Below are 18,956 nucleotides of genomic sequence, written 5' to 3' on the forward strand. Positions count from 1 at the left end.
GTAGAACTGCACACTGAAGAAGAATTTGCTGAAACCTTGCAGGAACAAGCAGCAAGTAGGATGCACTAAGGGTGAATTAAGACGGGTGAAATTGTCTTCCCTTTTCCCCCCTGTGGTTCTTCAGGAGATGGAGATGCGTAACCTGGAGCTGGAGCGGCGGGTGCAGAATGCCGAGCAGAACCTGGCCGCCTCCCTAGAGGAGCGGGACCACACAGAGAGTGAGGTGCAGAGGGCCATCGAGATCCTGGATGTCAAGCTCTTTGACCTGAACGACCTCCGGCAGAGCCTGGTCAAGCTGATTGACAAATGATGCCAAAGAGGAAGGGTCTGTTGGGGATGGCCAATGCAAAGAGGGAGCTGGTCCTCTCCTGCTATAAAGCACAACACCGCTTCTGCTGTGGGAAGATTGCTGCATCGCTGTACTGTACTTTCCAGCTTGTTAAGCAATATGTTGTGGTGTTACCTAGGCAGTGTTTCCCAACCCAGGTCCTCCATTGTACATTTTTATTGTAACCTGGACAAGCACACCTGATTCAACTTGTCAACTAATCATGAAGCCCTCACTGAGTTGAATGAGGTGTGTTTGTCAAGGGCCACAACGAAACGGTGTACTGTTGGGGGTCCTGGAGAATCAGGGTTGGGAAACACTGACCAAGCCGGTGTATCTGCTGTGTCCGGTGTTGTGCTGCGTTTCATGTTGCTTTCTTAAGCAACATTCAAGGCAATAGTCTAAGTGCTAGGCTGTTTTTTTGCGATTAGGAATATTGTCAAGAATGAGAACAATGACATTAGGTGCTTGTAGATTTTGAATTCAACTGATTTTATACAAATTTGGTAATATAATGGTATAATGAGCAATGTGGATTATCTATTTTAATTTTCCAGTGAGAGGAGTTGATTTATTTTCGGGGGGAGAGATCTCAGTGCAACCATGTATTTGGAAAGGAGCATTACATGACGCATTAAAAAATGTGGCTGACAGAATTCACATCAAATTAACATACAACTCAAGATAATTGGTATTCAATAACAAGAAAGTAAAGAATTAGCCTTATCAAAATATTCCGTTTGTTATACATCTGAGCAAAGTTAGTGTCACAGAGACCAAAAGATATGCCTCTGCAATAATCTTGGGACATCAATATGATTAGCGTAGTTAGGGCTCGATTCAATCCGTAACACTGAAGATCTGCACTGAAGCGCGATTGAAATGTACTTTTCCTTTCAATTTCTATTGTGCTTGTAGCGCAGGTCTTCAGCACTACAGATTGTTAGTCTTTAACCTGTGATATGTTAACGACTCACGTCTGCTAATTGTATACTTTAAAAAAACAATGCATGTGAAGTGCTCTGAGCGATAAACAATCTGTAAAGAAACATGTTTATTGACAGAAACGTCAGATGTGTCCGGGTACCAGTTGTAAATATATAAAAACTTTATTGGTACTATGGCATGCTGATAATAGTGTGATATAAGAGGTATGAGGCATGGGAGGGTAACTTGCATACATGTGAATATATTCCAACCATCTAAGAACTAAAAGGCACCAAAGAGAGTTGAGTTCTCAAAGTAAGAGCTTTCAAAAGCTTGACTCAACAGATTCTCATTTGTGTTCATAGAATGTTAAATTAAAGCTAGATTAGTCCTGATAATTTAGATGAGCGCTAAGATTTAAGCAATAAGTCAATGTTAAATTAAGACTTCTCAGAGCCATTGTCTCTAGCCAGATTGTCTAATAATTGATAGAAAAATAATCCGTTCAATCCGTAGCGCTGGAAATCTGCGCTATAACGCTGTATGTCGGCGCAATCGGAAATGACCTTTAAAATTTAAATCATGAATGCTAAAGCGCTACAGATTGAACTGAGCTCTTCATGAATTTTACGTAAATATAACTATCTTTGAGACTTGAATGAATGCATTTGATCAGCTCTTATTTCCCTCCAGCATATGTAATCACTAAGAGCAGTAGAAGGGGCTTGATGTTCAGCTTATAGGAGACAACGCTATAGGCCTTGTAAGTGGTTGTATGTATTTGCATTTACTGTAAAAAAAGTATTTGTGATGAAATTGCAAGTTTCATTGCACAAATTATATTTAGATTAAGGCACTCAAGTGAAGTGGAGCAAAATGTTATTATTTTTATGAGCCTTGTTCAAAATAAACTGTCTAAAAAATAAAAGGGCATAGAATAATGTGATCAAAACTGCCTTGTGCTATGTAGTAAGTCAAGGTTTGTGACAGCAAGAATGAGCCTTCCCCTTTTCCATTTTATTTTATTGAAAACCTTGACAAAAGATTGAAAGGATGCAAGTTTACTTCAGCTTCTTCTTGGGGCGCAGGTTGCTGGTGTGCCCACACTTCTTTTTGCGGCAGTTGACTGCACGGGGGTGAAGACGTGCATAGCATCTGTAATACAGAGTGCACCAACATCATTAAGTCCACAGACCTGGGTCAGTAGATGGCTGTAATTCTACACTGAACAAAAATAAAACGCAATATGTAAAATGTTGATCCCATGTTTCATGAGCTGAAATAAAAAAAATCCAGAAATGTTCCATATTCACCAAAAACATTAAAATTGTGCACAAATTTGTTTACAGTGAGCATTTCTCCTTTGCCAAGATTATCCATCCACCTGACAGGTGTGACATATCAAGAAGCCGATTAAACAGCATGATCATTACACAGATGCACCTTGTGCTGGGGACTATAACAGGACACTAAAATGTGCAGTTGTCACACCAGAGCTGTTGCCAGAAAATGTAATGTTCAATTCTCTACCATAAGCCACTCCAAATGTTGTTTTAGATAATTTGGCAGGGCTCACAACTGCAGACCGCGTGTAACAATGGCAGCCCAGGACCTCCACATCCAGCTTCTTCACCTGCGGAATCATCTGAGACCAGCCACCTGGACAGCTGATGAAACTGTGGGTTTGCACAACCGAAGAATTTCTGCAATGTCAGAAACCGTCTCAGGGAAGCTCATCTGCGTGCTTGTCGTTCTCACCAGGGTCTTGACCTGACTGCAGTTCGGCGTCGTAGCCAACTTCAATGGGCAAATGCGTACCTTCGATGGCCACTGGCACGCTGGATGAATCCCGGTTTTAACTGTACCGGGCAGACGGCGTGTGTGAGAGATTTGCTGATGTCAACGTTGTGAACATAGTGACCAATGGTGGCGGTGGGGTTATAGTATAGGCAGACATAAGCTATGGACAACAAACAACTGCATTTTATCTATGGCAATTTGAATGCAGAGATACCGTGATGAGATCCTGGGGCCAATTGTCGTGCCATTCACCTGCCGTCATCACCTCATGTTTCAGCATGACTATGCATCGCCCCATGTCGCAAGGATCTGTACACAATTCCTGGAAGTGAAAATGTCCCAGTTCTTCCATGGCCTGTATACTCACCAGACATGTCACCCATTGAGCTTATTTGGGATACTCTGGATCGACGCGTACGACAGCGTGTTCCAGTTCCCGCTAATATCCAGCAACTTCACACAGCCATTGAAGAGGAGTGGGACAACATTCCTCATGCCACAATCAACAGCCTGATCAACTCTATGTGAAGGAGATATGTTGCGCGGCAAATGGTGGTCACATCAGATACTGACTGGTATCCTGATTCACACCCTTACCTTTTTTTCAGGTATTGTGACCAACACATGCATATCTGTATTCCCAGTCATGTGAAATCCATAAATTAGAGCCTAATTTATTTATTTCAGTTGACTGAATTCCTTATATGAACCGCAACTTAGTAAAATCTTTGAAATTGTTGCATGCTGCGTTTATATTTTTGTTCAGTGTATTTTGTCTTCAGTTAATGAAAGCAAACATACTTGCGGCAGATCATTTTGTCACAGTTGTATTTCTGTGCCAGCTGTCTCAGGGAAGGCTCGATAATACCCCCTCTCAGACGAAGGACGAGATGAAGAGTGGACTCTGGGAAGCAAAGTAGTGAGACATCAACAAGATTACACAGTATAATTTATTTAATTGTATTTATTTAGCCAGGATAGTCCACTAAGTAACACATGCCACTGTTTTCCAGGTAGTATCACAAATTGTATTTCTAAGAGTTGAACATTTGCCCTGACATTTTTATATAAACATTTGTATTTTTGTTAGGGTCTTATATAAAGTTTTTTGTTTGTTAGGGCCTTATATATATATATATATATTTGTTTTTTATATATAAACTTTATTATTATTTTTGTTTAGGGCCAGTGGCATTAACTGCTAATATGTGATGCATGACTATTACAGCATGCATAATATTTCACATTTTAGTCATTTAGCTGACGCTCTTATCCAGAGCGATTCACAGGAGCCATTAGGGTTAAATGTCTTGCTCAAGGGCACATCAGCAGATTTTCCACCTAGTCATCTTGGGGATTTTGAACCAACAACCTTTTATTTACTGGTTCAACGCTCTTAACCATTAGGCTACCTGCCGCTCCCCAGACAGACTGCTCACATGTTCCCATGGACTAAGATGTGATATAAGCCTCAATGCCATGACAGATTAGTGTAAACACTGAAGACTTGTCTGTCATTGTCTGAACAAACAGTATTATCTCCATCATTGGATTAGTCAAGAAGTACCTTTCTGAATGTTGTAGTCTGACAATGTGCGGCCATCCTCCAACTGTTTGCCAGCGAAGATGAGTCGCTGTTGGTCAGGAGGAATACCTGAAAGGGAAGGCAGCAAACTAAGTAGGTTAGCCATCAAACCATCCACATCACACCAACTGGAGTAGTTGTCCATATACACATATCTTATGTTGATTTTCGGTTCTCAGGTGGAAGGTAAACTAATCCTAGATCAGTGCCCAGCAACTTTTACTGTTGCTGAGATTGAGTGTTACCTTCTTTGTCTTGAATCTTGGCCTTCACATTCTCGATGGTGTCACTGGGTTCCACCTCAAGGGTGATGGTTTTACCCGTCAACGTTTTCACAAAGATCTGCATCTTTGTTGGCTGTAGAAACAAGGCAGGTAAACATTATAGTCCAGTTTCCTGGACACAGATTAAGCGTGGTCCTGGAGTGAAAAGCATGCTCAACGGAGAATATTTGACCAGTTAGCTTTAAAGATCAGCAGGCTACGAAATTACTAGTTTCATACAACTAGCACGTTAGTTAGCTAACTTACCGTTAATAAAACTGGCAATGCTTGTACGTTGTGGGCTGTTTAGTAAGTTAATAATATCTGAATAACGTTACAGTCAATTATTTCACCAGTCACTTGTCATCTGACAATTACAGTACTGGATAACATGTTTGTAATGCTTTAGCTACACACTAGTGATATGGCTGTAGGTAACGTTATGAGTTTAGCTAACCCATTTGGAAATGGCACATGGCACACAGGGCCACGGTTGTTAGCAAGCTAACGTTAGCTAACGTTACCGTCTAATGTCACACAGCTAGCTATTAGTCCCGTTTCTCACACACTGATGAACAGTCACTCCTCAATTAATGTCAGATATCTAGACATAAAACACTCGCTGATAGTCAATCCTCAAAATATATCCATAATGTTGAAGATACGCTTAGCTGGTTTAACAACACTCACCGTCAGACAACTGCTTCTGGAGAACAGGAAAGCAGGAACTTGATCGTTTTCATCATTCTTCCTTCGGCTAAAGGTTGCCAGGTCTAGCTAAAATTTCTATCCCTTGACCTCTGAAAACCCGCCACAAGGCAGACAACTAGGTCTTTAATGTTTTGTTTTTTTTGTAGCAAGAGAGGAGTTGCCACATTTATCCACGAAACCCTTAGTCTATAACGTATCGAGCGAATTAAGAAGGAATATCGACGTCATTTTTAACGACATAGGCTAGGAAGCAAAATTCGGTTTTCCATCAATATAATAATTCTTGCAAGTTTAAGAATATGTCACAAGAGAAAAGATAAATCACCCTTATTAAACTCTCCAGATCAATTTAACTTATTTTGACAGCTATTATTCAGTAATACGACCCAAGGAGGCGTGGTAATGGCCAATATACCACAGCTAAGAGCTATTCTTAGGACATAGCCCTTAACTGTGGTATATTGGTCATATACCACAAACCCCTGAGGTGCCTTATTGCTATTATAAACTGGTTAACAACCTAATTAGAATAGCAAAAAGTATTTTTGGGTAATTCCCGTGATACACAGTCTGCTATACCATGGCTTTAAACCAATCAGCATTCAGGGCTCAAACCACCCTGTTTATAATTGGAAATAAATCCTGCTTGCACATGTGCATAACTATAGATAAATCCAACAGGAGAGTTTGAGTGATGAAAGTTGGACAGAGGATCTTGAAATCTCTGTGCAAGAAACACTTGGACGAACTTCAAAAAGCGAATGTTGTACTATTTTCTGGAAATTGTGCTGTTATTATACTGAGGCAGAGATTGTCGAGCGTAGGTCTTTCGGAGCATGCAGTTGCATGGTTTCCTAACTATCTGTCTGACAGAACTCAGTGCACTCAATTTGATGGGCTCATGTCTGTTAAATTGTCTGTAATGGTGTGCCCCAGGGCTCTGTACTTGGTCTCTTCTTATTCACTATTTCTATAATTTAGACAAAAATTTGCAAAATGCACAACTTCACTTTTATGCTGATGATACTGTTATTTATTGTTGTGCCTCATCTCTCACAAAAGCTTTCCAGAACTTGAAAACTGCTTTTTATACTGTTCAACATACCTTGTGTCAATTGAAGCTCATCCTCAATACTGACAAAACTAAACTAATGGTGTTTTCTAAAGCAATAAATAGACCTCTGAACCGTTCACCTATTACTACCTGTCAGGGCAATGAGATTGAGACTGTAACCTCATATAAATATCTTGGAATTTTAATTGATGACAGCTTCTTTTAAATTACAAATAAAATGAAGCTGAAGTTGGGATTTTATTTTAGGAATAAGGCCTGTTTTTCTATTGAAGCCAGAAGGAGGCTAGTATCAGCTACATTTATGCCTTTACTAGACTATGGGGATATTTTATATATGAATGCTTCCACTCAGTGTTTGAGATCAATTGACACCCTTTACCATGGAGCATTGAGATTTATTTTAAACTGCAAAACCCTTACGCACCATTGCACTTTATATACAAGGGTTGGCTGGCCTTCTCTAGTCAATCATAGGCTCAGTCACTGGTATACCTTTACTTACAAAGCCATTTTGGGTTTACTACCATTTTATTTGGACATTTTTATTGTTCAGAAATGTGGTGGGTACTCTCTTCGTTCGCAGGACTTTATCCTGCTAACTGTTCCAAATGTCTGAACTGAATTTGGTAAAAGGGCTTTTATGTACTCTGCGTCATTGGCTTGGAATGCCTTACAAAATACTTTTAAATTGGAAGAACTTGTCCAGAGTGTTTTTAAATCATTGATGAAGGATTTAGAGGCTGATTCCCTGACCTGTCAATGTTTTTAATTAGCTATTTTATGATTTTGTTATACTCTTGTGAATTCTATGTTTTTTTACTAGATTACCTATAGTTTTTCATGTTGTCTGTCTGTAATTGTGTAATGACTTGTTGCTGCCTATCTTGGCCAGGACGCTCTTGAAAAAGAGATCTCAAATCTCAATGAGCCCTTCCTGGTTAAATCAAAATAAATAAATATTGTGCCAGATGTTAAGACTACAAACCATTATAAATGGCCTATTTGCGAGATTGACTTGTTATTTCAATAGGCATAGGCTACTGACTAAAATCTTGGTTTATAATTGCAATTCAAATTTGCCATGGTTTGCCTAGCTAGATGCAGATAGCCTATAGCCACTTATAGGCCAACATGTCATTTCAGGGAAAGTCCACAATGCATCTGACATTAAATGTGGAGAATGATACATTTGCAATAGAGCTGTGACCATGATCACAATTGATAACTTCCAATTGAATTAACTAAACGTGGCCATTAATAGTTGCATAATAACAAGGCTACAACAACCTGAGTTATAAGCTATTTATTAAATCTGTTTGCCAGCTCCAGGTAGGCTACACAAGTGGCCTATACATATTTTTATTTAGCTAGGCAAGTCAGTTAAGAACAAATAGTTATTAGCAATGATGGTCTACGCCGGCCAAACCTGGACAATGCTGGGTCAATTGTGCACCGCCCTATGGGACCAATCAATGCCAGTTGTGATACAGCCTGGATTTGAACCAGGGACTATAGTGACGCCTCTTGCACTGAGATGCTGTGCCTTAGAACGCTGATGTGCCTTAGAACGATGCTGTGCCCCTAGAACTGAGCATGAGTAAGACCTTTCGCTTGATATGGTTAACCATAAGAAAAGTCGACATTACAATACAGTTTACTCACCTCTGATCGAATATATCTAAAGCGCTCTAGTACGCCTACAGTTATTTTCCAATGCGTTGTCGCCGTTATATCAGTTCTAGCGCGTTAACTTAATATGCTTTATGGAAAAAGTGTCTCCATAATGACCAATCTAAATAGCCTACCTACAACTGATAAAACTGCTTCTCTCAGTGCTCTCAATGCACACACACCCCTCTGGCCCTCCCCCAATTCAATTCAAAGGGCTTTATTGGCATGGGAAACATATGTTTACATTGCCAAAGCAAGTGAAATAGATCATAAACAAAAGTGAATTAAACAATAAAAAATGAACAGTAAACATTACACTCACAAAAGTTCAGTCACTCACTCACCAATCTAAATTGGTCACAAGGAAATTGGTCACAAGGTCACAAGGAAAAAAATATATATTGTAACGACCCTGGGTATCCCACTTCTGACACCAATGTAATGAAACAGGCAGGGAGCAGGTCTCGAACCCTCGACCTCCTAGCCCGAGGTCCGGCGCGCTATCGACTGTGCCGCAAAAGCATGCTCCAGCGGCAGAGTCGATTTCCGCGCTTATAAACCCAGGGTCGTTACAATATTAAGAAAAATGCCATGGCGGCCGCGCCATGCAATTTAGAAGTACAGTACACCAAAAACGCGCCACCCACGAACAATACATTTTCACCCGCAACATCGTTTTCAATGTAGCCCAATTTTCGGAAAACCACGACCATGGCAACCCTGCTGGGCTCCCAAACTCACACGTCACGCATCACGTTAACGCCATCTACTGGTCTGGAGGCTTCTTGGCGAAGTTGGCGCGTTGACCGCAAGAAAAAACGATGTCTTTAATAGCTACCTCTCCTGCGGTAAACACGGATAGGATTGCAAGTCATGCCATGCAAGAGGAAGATAATTGCCTACATCAGTTTACAAATGCTCTCCCGGGCATTGTTTAAAAAAATCTGTGTTGTTTTTGGAAAGCAATCCTGCAAGTAGATGTCATATGTGTAGCAATGTCTCCCCTTTGCGGTTTCCGTAAGATTGACACTCACCAACAACAGATCGATAGAGTACCACAGTTTGATTCATGATACCTATAAAAACTGGTGGTCAAACAAGGAAATTGTTCCATTCGTTTTTCCCATAGGGGATATTAGAAAACACTTACAATATGGGCTGTGTTTCGTGTAGGCTTACCCTGGTGTGACATTTTGATAACTGTAAATCTCTAGGACAAGGTGAAGTTTATCAAAATGAAATGCTAATGTGGCTATCATAAAGAACAAATGCCGTGATGATCTGGACGAGACTGCCGAATTGAGGCCAAGGTAAGAATCTCTGGATTGGCTAAATTCAGTCATTAATATTTTGGCAACATTTATTTGAATTGACAATTCTGTGAACTGTCTTGAGCAAGTTTTTAAATTGACACAATAACTGTTAGCAAAGGAGTCAGCTAGAGATTACATGCAGGTGCTTTCAGGGAAGGAATTATTAGATTTTTAAAAATGTAACCTTTATTTAAGGGAAAGGGGGATACCTAGTCATTTGCACAACTAAATGCAACTGAAATGGGTCTTCCACATTTAACCCAACTCCTCTGAATCAGTGAGGTGCGGGGGACTGCCTGAATCGACATTGGCGCCCAGGGAACAGTGGGTTAACTGCCTTGCTCAGGGGCAGAACAACGGATTTGTACATTGTCAGCTCAGGGATTCGATCCAGCAACATTTCTGATTTGTAGTCTTGCATGTCTACTTTGATGCTAATTAGCATTTTCGAATCTGAGAGTAAATAGAGCCAAATATATTGATAAATGTCACGTTGTCTGAGAGAGATTTCCATGGTTATCAAAACATCACACCATGGTAAACCTACACGAAACACAGTCCTCATTTTAAGTGTTTTCTAAAAACTCCTATGGGAAAAATGAACGGTGTAAAAACGATTGGAACCATTTTCCTGTTTGACCGCTAGGTTTTATGGGTATTTTGACACCTCCACTGTGGGAATCTATAGCCTTTGCTTTCAGCACTCACTCACCTGGTGGTGTAGGTGTGCGTATGGCCGCCAGCCAAGGAGGCCGATGCATGCGGCTTAGGTCAAGTTTTGCTTCAGTCAAAGGTAAAGTTCTGCTTCTTGAGTCGTACATAAAATATGGATAAAGACTGACATTTAATACACTTCATCCAAATATAATCACGTTAGGCTAGTCAAATTCACGAAGTTTAAAGACCTTTTTCCTCTAAAGTGAACCCCGAAGGCAGGAAAACCCATAGCCTGATAAAAACAAGTATGCCTAGTCTGTGGGACCATACAAACAACACACATGTATGAGTTATTCTTAGTTCTGTAACATGCTACAATTAATACATTGCATTGCATATGATTAAAAGTTTCACCCCTAAAATGCTGGAAGTCACTGAAGGCATTATTTCCAAAATTATGTTTATTAGGCCAAGCATTTGGTATGACCCAGTAACCTGCACCCCTCCCCCAAAGGTAAATTGAATAAATGAAATACACAAGGTCATTAAACATGGGAAACTCACAGCATTGGTATATCGGGTCTACATTCCAATCTCATACTTTAACCAATGTCTTGGTTTTAAAAAAGTCATAAATTGGTCACATGAAAAGAACACCAACTACACTCTGTGATAGAAGATTGTAGGACTTGTTATAGGCTAGCTAGGCTATGTTTTTTCTGCAATTACATTACAGTTTCTCCCAAGCCCGCTCAGGTGTTTATTTTATGCCTGCTATGTAAGGTTATCATGGTACTGGCAGGACCTGAATAGCAGGCAGATGAGGGGACTTACTTTCCTCTTGACGTCCACAGAAAAAAGGAGAAGCAGAGAGACGTAGAAGCCCAACTCCAGCTGGTAGTAGCAGAAGTGGGCCCTATCAATGGGCTGCAGAGGACAATGAAACAGTGGGAAGATCTCAATGACATTCTCTTCTCTTCCTGTCTCCTCGTCTCCTACTCAAAACCCATTGGATGAGAACGCCAGAGGTCCCGCCCCTCTGACCTTCTCATCCAATGGGTTTTGAGGAGTCGAGGAAAGAGGACGCGAGAAGTATGCAATTGAGATCTTCCCAGAGTTAGTGTAAAGGACATTGCGCTTCTTGCTTAGCTTCCTCCTAATTCTGATCACACCAAGGCTCAAACCCAGGACCTCTGCTTTGCTAGCACGCGTGACCGTCCTACCGAAGCGTCTTACCAGTCGTGCCACACGAAAAGCTAGCTATTCCGCGGCACAAGTGGGGACAGTTCAGGCTGAGGAGTACGTTTCATACATCCCCATGTGCTGCATTAGCCTACTGGATTACTATGATTGGCTATAACATATACACACATCCAATGGCTATGTACCAGTGCCGAATATCAAAGGAAAATATATGTTTCTTAAAGGCAAAAATAAGATTCACAACCATAACAGGAAAGGATAGTCCCAGTAGTGTAGTGGAAAGGAAATGCACAGAAATACCAATTCCGCACCTTATTTACTTTGCGCCAGGGTTTACCCACTTTTTGCAGAAAAATGCATTGAAAGTATAGGGAGTGTTACTTTACTCACTGCGAACAGCATTTACCAACCAATTTTTTAACCACTACATCACTGTATAGTCCTATATACACTACAAGACCAAAAGTATGTGGACACCTGCTCGTCGAACATCTCATTCCAAAATCATGGGCATTAATATGGAGTTGGTTCCGCCTTTGCTGCTATAACAGCCTCTACTCTTCTGGGAATCCTTTCCACTAGATGTTGGAACATTGCTGCGGGGACTTGCTTCCATTCAGCCACAAGAGCATTAGTGAGGTCGGGCACTGATGTTGGGCAAGTAGGCCTGGTTCGCAGTCGGCATTCCAATTCATCTCAAAGGTGTCCGATGGGGTGGAGTTCAGGGCTCTGTGTAGGCCAGTCAAGTTCTTTCACACCGATCTCAATAAACCATTTCTGTATGGACCTCGCTTTGTGCACAGGGGCATTGTTATGCTGAAACAGGAAAGGGCCTTCCCCAAACTGTTGCCACAAAGTTGGAAGCACAGAATCGTCTAGAATGTAATTTCCCTTCACTGGAATTAACCTCTTGACGCTAGGGGTCATATTTTTTATATTTTTTATAAATAACGTTCCCAAGGTAAACGGACTATTTCTCAGGTCCAGATCGTAGAATATGCATATAATTTACAGATGAAACAGGAAAGGGCCTTCCCCAAACTGGGCCTGTCGTGATTTCTGCGGTGACGGAACCAGGTCTCAATTTGTCTCTGGGTTTTGTAACATTGTGCCATTAGACTGACGATCTCACTCTAAATATGAAGGGATATAGAGAGAACATATAATACAGCTATAAATGTAATAATTCACTGTAAAAAAAAAATCCTTTTGTTTTTACGGTAAGTTACTGTAAAAAAGTACAGTATGTAACTGTAAATTCCAGTAATGTACTGTTAAACTGACAGTAAGTTACTGTAAAAACAACAGGATTTTACAGTGCACAGCTCCCGCTAAAAGCTATTATATATTAGTCCAATATGTCCAAACCTATTAGTTTTCCTATGTAATCGCTATTCCAGTGTAGGTACACAGTAACTTTATTCTAAGTGGTATCACCTGTACCAATATTTTCCAGGAACTCGTAGACCAGGATGCTTATGCAGCATCTATTCCACCATCTTAGCAGGCATGTCCCCATCACCGTTCCATTCCCACAGCGCAAACACTTCCAGCAGCTATGTTGATGTAAGAGATCAAGACTGGCATATATCATTATCAGAGTTTCATGTTTCTGACACTAACCTGAGATGGTGGTCGATTTTGTTGGGTGTAGAAGGACTCAAGCTTTGGAGAAGGAGTGGCAGCCATGTGAAATCTGTTCTGCAACCCCACTGTCACGCCCTGGCCATAGAGAGGTTTTTATTCTCTATGGTACCCTGACCTGTTCACCGGACGTGCTACCTGTCCCAGACCTGCTGTTTTCTACTCTCTAGAGACAGCAGGAGCGGTAGAGATACTCTCAGTGATCGGCTATGAAAAGCCAACTGACATTTACTCCTGAGGTTCTGACTTGTTGCACCCTCAACAACTACTGTGATTATTATTATTTGACCATGCTGGTCATTTATGAACATTTGAACATCTTGACCATGTTCTGTTATAATCTCCACCCGGCACAGCCAGAAGAGGACAGGCCACCCCTCATAGCCTGGTTCCTCTCTAGGTTTCTTCCTAGGTTTTGGCCTTTCTAGGGAGTTTTTCCTAGCCACTGTGCTTCTACACCTGCATTGCTTGCTGTTTGGGGTTTTAGGCTGGGTTTCTGTACAGCACTTTGAGATATCAGCTGATGTAAGACTGGCTATATAAATACATTTGATTTGATTTGATATTTTGGTTAGGCCAGGGTGTGACTAGGGTGGGCATTCTAGTTTCTTTATTTCTATGTTTTCTATTTCTTTGTTTTTGGCCGAGTGTGGTTCCCAATCAGAGGCAGCTGTTTATCGTTGTCTCTGATTGGGAATCATACTTCGGCAGTCCTTTTTCCCTCTTTCATTTGTGGGTTCTTATTTTTGCATTGGTTGTTATTTTGCCCTGCAGAACGTCACGTTCGTGTTTTGTTGTTGTCGGTGTTCAGTTAATAAATAAATAGAATGAACACGTACCACGCTGCACTTTGGTCCACTTCTTCCCATGACGATCGTGACACCCACACATCTGCCCAAGGGGGGAGCCACAATCCTGGCAGTGAGGAAAACATAAACACAGTTATTGATCTCCTCGACAAGATATATATATGACAATAGGTGTGTGTCTCTATAGCTCTTTGTTAATCTATACATGACGTGTTTGTGTGTGTGTGTATGTGTGTACCGGTGTGTGTGTGTGTGCACACCATGTGTCTGTATACAGAAAATATGTGCTTGTGTCTGTGTTGCTGTAATAACCTCTTTAAGCCATTTATTAGGCCAGAGAAAGCTTCTCAGGTTACCGTAGGAAACAGCTACTGTAGCAACAGAGCCCATCCTCTCTCCATCCTACCTGCTACTGTTCTCTCATTTAGCAAACCGCTCACACCTGTTCTCTCTACTATTCCCAACTGACCTGAGCTACCAATAACCCTAACCGTAAACTTAGCAAGCAGTTGCTTATCAACAGATAGTTAGTTGATAGTATGACGATCTCCAGAACATCTACTATCAGGATTGTCCAAATAAAGTTGGACTGGATCTTCCCCTTTTTAAAATCACTGACTCATATTTCAGACACACATTCCTTTGTTCATTACATTTTTTTAAATGACCATTTATCCAGGGCAACCCATAGTAGTGAGTGCATACACTTTCATACTGGTCCTTCATGGGAATCAAACCCACAACCCTGGCATTTACAAGTGCCATGCTCTACCAATGTCACGCCCTGACCATAGTTTGTTTTGTATGTTTCTATGTTTTGTTTGGTCAGGGTGTGATATGAGTGGGCATTCTATGTTGTTTGTCTAGTTTGTCTATTTCTATGTGTTTGGCCTGATATGGTTCTCAATCAGAGGCAGGTGTTTGTCGTTGTCTCTGATTGGGAGCCATATTTAGGTAGCCTGTTTTGTATTGTGGGTTGTGGGTTATTGTTCCTGTTACTGTGTTTCTGTGTTCACGTTACGGGACTGTTTCGTTGTCGTTTGTTTGTTGTTTTTTGTTTTTTCAAGTATTCTATTAAAATGAATACTCACCACGCGGTATCTTGGTCCTCCTCTCTTTCGCCCGACGAAGAACGTTACAACCAACTGACCCATACAAGACCACTACCAAAGTATTGTTGCAAACCCACATGAAGGTATCCAAGATGGAGTCCATACTGTCATTTTAAAAAAGTTACCTGTCAAATACATAGCGGAGGGCAATGAACCCCAGAGCCAGAGGCAAGGCAAACAGCAGGTCACAGGGTCGCGGATACTCCTCCATCTGCTCCATGTCTCTCCAGGTGATCCCAGGAGGCAGCCAGTACTCATGCTTCCACAGATCAGGCAAGAGGCCCATGCTGGATAGAGACAGGAAGAGGGATAATTGGCTTAATGATATATAATTGATTACTGCTGAATGAGTTGGAGCAGAATAAACTTCAGTATCCCAGGGCCATTTTGTTTGTGTGCGTTTGTGGTGTGTGTGTGTGTGTGTGTGTGTGTGTGTGTGTGTGTGTGTGTGTGTGTGTGTGTGTGTGTGTGTGTGTGTGTGTGTGTGTGTGTGTGTGTGTGTGTGTGTGTGTGTGTGTGTGTGAGTGCGTGCGTGCCTGTATTCATGGCTTTGTGATTATTTTAAGCTATGCAAGAATTTTGCTTGATGCTCAGTACTCTGACATTTAATCAAATACTGAATCATGTGACTATGCTATGGTTTGCAGGGGTCATTGATTCAACAATTAAAAACCCATCAGTACTGCTGAAAAGTTAACTTCAGGCTACAGTTTGACATCATTTTAAAAAGAAATCATGCGATCATGAGAAGCAATCATTTTTGTTAAAACAAACGTAATTAACGACATCAATCCATGTTGTTATTATAGTGGAGTCAAATATGCAACTGTATCTGTCCTGGTTGGCCTATATGAAAGATTTATTATTAATGTTTGTTAAATTTGTTGACTGGTGATTCTATGAATAACTATATTTATATTGAGAACTAATATTTCAGGTGAAAACAGTTGCAACAAGAACAGTTATTACGACGATCTACCTGTCAGAGATTCGATGCAGTAATTGAGGATTGCGTTGCCAAAGAGAAAGACGAATCACCGATTAATCAATATAACTGGACGTTTTTCCTCTCTGGTGATCAATAGCAGTTTAACAACTGTGCTGTGAACGTTTGATTCCACTGATGCCCAAGCGGCAACAAAAGGGGTGTGTTCAGTCAACGCAGCATACTTAGGAATGAGGACAAGAGGGTAAAAAGGGGGGGAAAACGTAATGGTTGTAAGAACTCTTAATCAGCGAGGAAAAATGAGTCTATTTCCAGTAATTGCAAAACGTGAATGAAATTTGCAATAATAGAATATTGATTGTTATTGGGTTATCCACAACAACTTGTTTGAGGATAACACTGTCCAACCTTGAAACCAGGCCGAAGGTTATGTCAAGTGGGCCGGCGCTAGCCTTTTGTAGTATGGTCAAATACCCATCAGGCACGCAGGGCTGGTGCTAACCTTTTGGAGGCCCTAAGCAAGATTTGGTTGCCCCCCTTGCAGACAAAACATTTTAGTGTCCCCACTCTTAGCAGCAGAGAGAACATTTTAAAGTTTACATTTCCTGCAATTCTACACATTTTGCCATGGGAAATAGAGAACATTTTTCAGTTTAAAGCAAGCTTTCGGCAATTCCATTTTTTTTGCCATGGGGCAGAGAGAACTTTAGCAATTTTGTAACAAATGTCATGCAAGTCTAATCATTTTGCCAATACTTATGCCATATTAATGATATCTGAGTGAGAGTGACGAACAAAATCAACGAGGGCCCCCTGGGCACATGCCCTGCGTGCCTGGTCGGTATTCGACCCTACTACAAGTGTAGATAGCTGGCTAGACTAACTTACCAATCAACAAAACTGTTAGCTGACATGGCTAATTGAATGACTGTCAGCGTATTCTACTATTCTAAAGCTCAACAGTAAGTTGATACCCAGACGGAGTTCCTAAAAAACAAAAAAAAACATAATTTAATTATTTTGGGGTCGGGGCCCCCTAATGACCGCTTATGCCTGGAGCCGGCCCTGACTACTTGACCACTGTGTGACACAGAGTTACATTTTTTAGTGCCTGTATGAAGTTAATTATATTATTGTATTTCTTGTGAGGAATGCAATAACGTTTTCCTGTCACTGTTCCTGAATAGTATGTCATCAACATATACACTGCTCAAAAAAATAAAGGGAACACTTAAACAACACAATGTAACTCCAAGTCAATCACACTTCTATGAAATCAAACTGTCCACTTAGGAAGCAACACTGATTGACAATAAATGTCACATGCTGTTGTGCAAATGGAATAGACAAAAGGTGGAAATTATAGGCAATTAGCAAGACACCCCCAAAAAAGGAGTGATTCTGCAGGTGGTGACCACAGACAACTTCTCAGTTCCTATGCTTCCTGGCTGATGTTTTGGTCACTTTTGAATGCTGGCGGTGCTCTCACTCTAGTGGTAGCATGAGACGGAGTCTACAACCCACACAAGTGGCTCAGGTAGTGCAGTTCATCCAGGATGGCACATCAATGCGAGCTGTGGCAAAAAGGTTTGCTGTGTCTGTCAGCGTAGTGTCCAGAGCATGGAGGCGCTACCAGGAGACAGGCCAGTACATCAGGAGACGTGGAGGAGGCCGTAGGAGGGCAACAACCCAGCAGCAGGACCGCTACCTCCGCCTTTGTGCAAGGAGGTGCACTGCCAGAGCCCTGCAAAATGACCTCCAGCAGGCCACAAATGTGCATGTGTCTGCTCAAACGGTCAGAAACAGACTCCATGAAGGTGGTATGAGGGCCCGACGTCCACAGGTGGGGGTTGTGCTTACAGCCCAGCACCGTGCAGGTGCTCTCTGGCAAATGCCAAACGTCCTGCACGGTGCTGGGCTGTAAGCACAACCCCCACCTGTGGACGTCGGGCCCTCATACCACCTTCATGGAGTCTGTTTCTGACCGTTTGAGCAGACACATGCACATTTGTGGCCTGCTGGAGGTCATTTTGAGCAGTGTATTTAAATGAAGCCTAAGGTATTTGTTGTGAGGTCCCACGTTTAGAGATCTAATTTGAGAAGCAGGGACCATAGCTCTCTGTCTCCAAACATCATACAAGAAACATTTCTAAATTGTACTAAAATTCTACAAATTTAAGGCAGGTTTTATTTGACCTATATTTTAATTTGACCTTTATTTTAACAGGGAGTCCCGTTGAAACCAAAGCCTCTTTCACAAGAGAGCCCTGCATACACACCATTTACAAAATGCAATACAATACAAATATACAAAATTACAAACACACTCAACAATCACATTCCTCAGCACAGAAGTCCTCAATTAACAGGTTCATTGGAATCCCTCTAATGATAATGAAAATCTATTCAAAAGACAGCCTTTCTCAACAGTCATTTTTCAAACATGGCCCTCAGTCACAACCACTTTGTTTTAAGTTTCAAGTTTTATTGTCACGTGCACCAGTACAGTGAAATGCATTTCTTGCAAGTTCTTTCCCAACAATGCAGTAATCAATATCAGTAGTACTAATTAAACAACAAAAAAAGTAAAGTAGAACAAAAACACTCAAGAAATATACATTTGTTGATTGCTCTTATCAGTTAAAGCAATATCTGTAAATTCCCTAGGGCTGAAAAATGTGTCCCTTCTTCACCATGAGGTTTTACTGGCATAGTGACGCTTGCTTACCTTTACTTTGAAGACGTCCAAAGGTTGAAGAGGGCCAAAGAAGCCAAAACAACTTGAATTATAGGCCTATGTTTGTTTGCTCTTTGTGAGTACTAGGGTACATCAACAGTCGAGGAACATAAAGTTGTGTTGAGTACACTGCCGCCCACCCTCCAACACTACTGTCTGTTAACAGCCATACAGA

At 41.2% G+C, this 18,956-nt stretch overlaps 2 protein-coding genes and 1 long non-coding RNA gene across 8 annotated transcripts in view; 1 reads left to right on the top strand and 2 right to left on the bottom strand.

Annotated features, from left to right (window-relative positions):
• The window catches only part of LOC139560294 (homer protein homolog 3-like), a 29,047-nt gene extending 26,450 nt beyond the window's left edge, over positions 1-2,597 (top strand). For all 5 annotated transcript variants that reach the window (XM_071376942.1, XM_071376938.1, XM_071376939.1 and 2 more), the window contains exon 10: positions 125-2,597. In XM_071376942.1, the coding sequence (XP_071233043.1) occupies positions 125-197 (73 nt within the window). In that variant the 3' untranslated portion in view covers positions 198-2,597. The remainder of the gene's footprint in view (positions 1-124) is intronic.
• LOC139560296 (ubiquitin-ribosomal protein eL40 fusion protein-like) lies at positions 2,264-6,169 on the bottom strand. Of its 2 annotated transcripts, none has more exons than XM_071376943.1 (5): positions 5,594-6,169; positions 4,886-4,997; positions 4,623-4,709; positions 3,857-3,959; positions 2,264-2,410 (listed from the first exon to the last, which is right to left on the bottom strand). In XM_071376943.1, exons 2-5 carry the CDS (start codon positions 4,986-4,988, stop codon positions 2,317-2,319), a joined length of 387 nt encoding a protein of 128 aa, XP_071233044.1. In that variant the 5' UTR covers positions 4,989-4,997; positions 5,594-6,169; the 3' UTR covers positions 2,264-2,316. The 2 variants fall into 2 exon arrangements, with proteins under 2 accessions (XP_071233044.1, XP_071233045.1); XM_071376944.1 differs by having other exon boundaries at positions 5,171-5,608.
• Positions 6,170-13,786: 7,617 nt separating this feature from the next.
• On the bottom strand, positions 13,787-16,223 carry LOC139560298 (uncharacterized). The gene is made up of 3 exons (XR_011671906.1): positions 16,078-16,223; positions 15,224-15,385; positions 13,787-14,092 (listed from the first exon to the last, which is right to left on the bottom strand). It is a non-coding gene; the product is annotated as an uncharacterized lncRNA (long non-coding RNA).
• Positions 16,224-18,956: the final 2,733 nt, after the last annotated feature.

The sequence above is a fragment of the Salvelinus alpinus genome, chromosome 30, assembly GCF_045679555.1.
Source record: "Salvelinus alpinus chromosome 30, SLU_Salpinus.1, whole genome shotgun sequence".
NCBI lineage: Eukaryota > Metazoa > Chordata > Actinopteri > Salmoniformes > Salmonidae > Salvelinus > Salvelinus alpinus.

Coding starts and splice junctions, on each gene's coding strand:
- LOC139560296 (XM_071376943.1), bottom strand. CDS start 4,988: ATGCAGATCTTTGTGAAAACGTTGACGGGTAAAACCATCACCCTTGAG. Junction 3,960..4,622: donor AGACTACAACATTCAGAAAG/GTACTTCTTGAC, acceptor TTTGCTTCCCAG/AGTCCACTCTTCATCTCGTC. Junction 2,411..3,856: donor GACAAAATGATCTGCCGCAA/GTATGTTTGCTT, acceptor TCTGTATTACAG/ATGCTATGCACGTCTTCACC.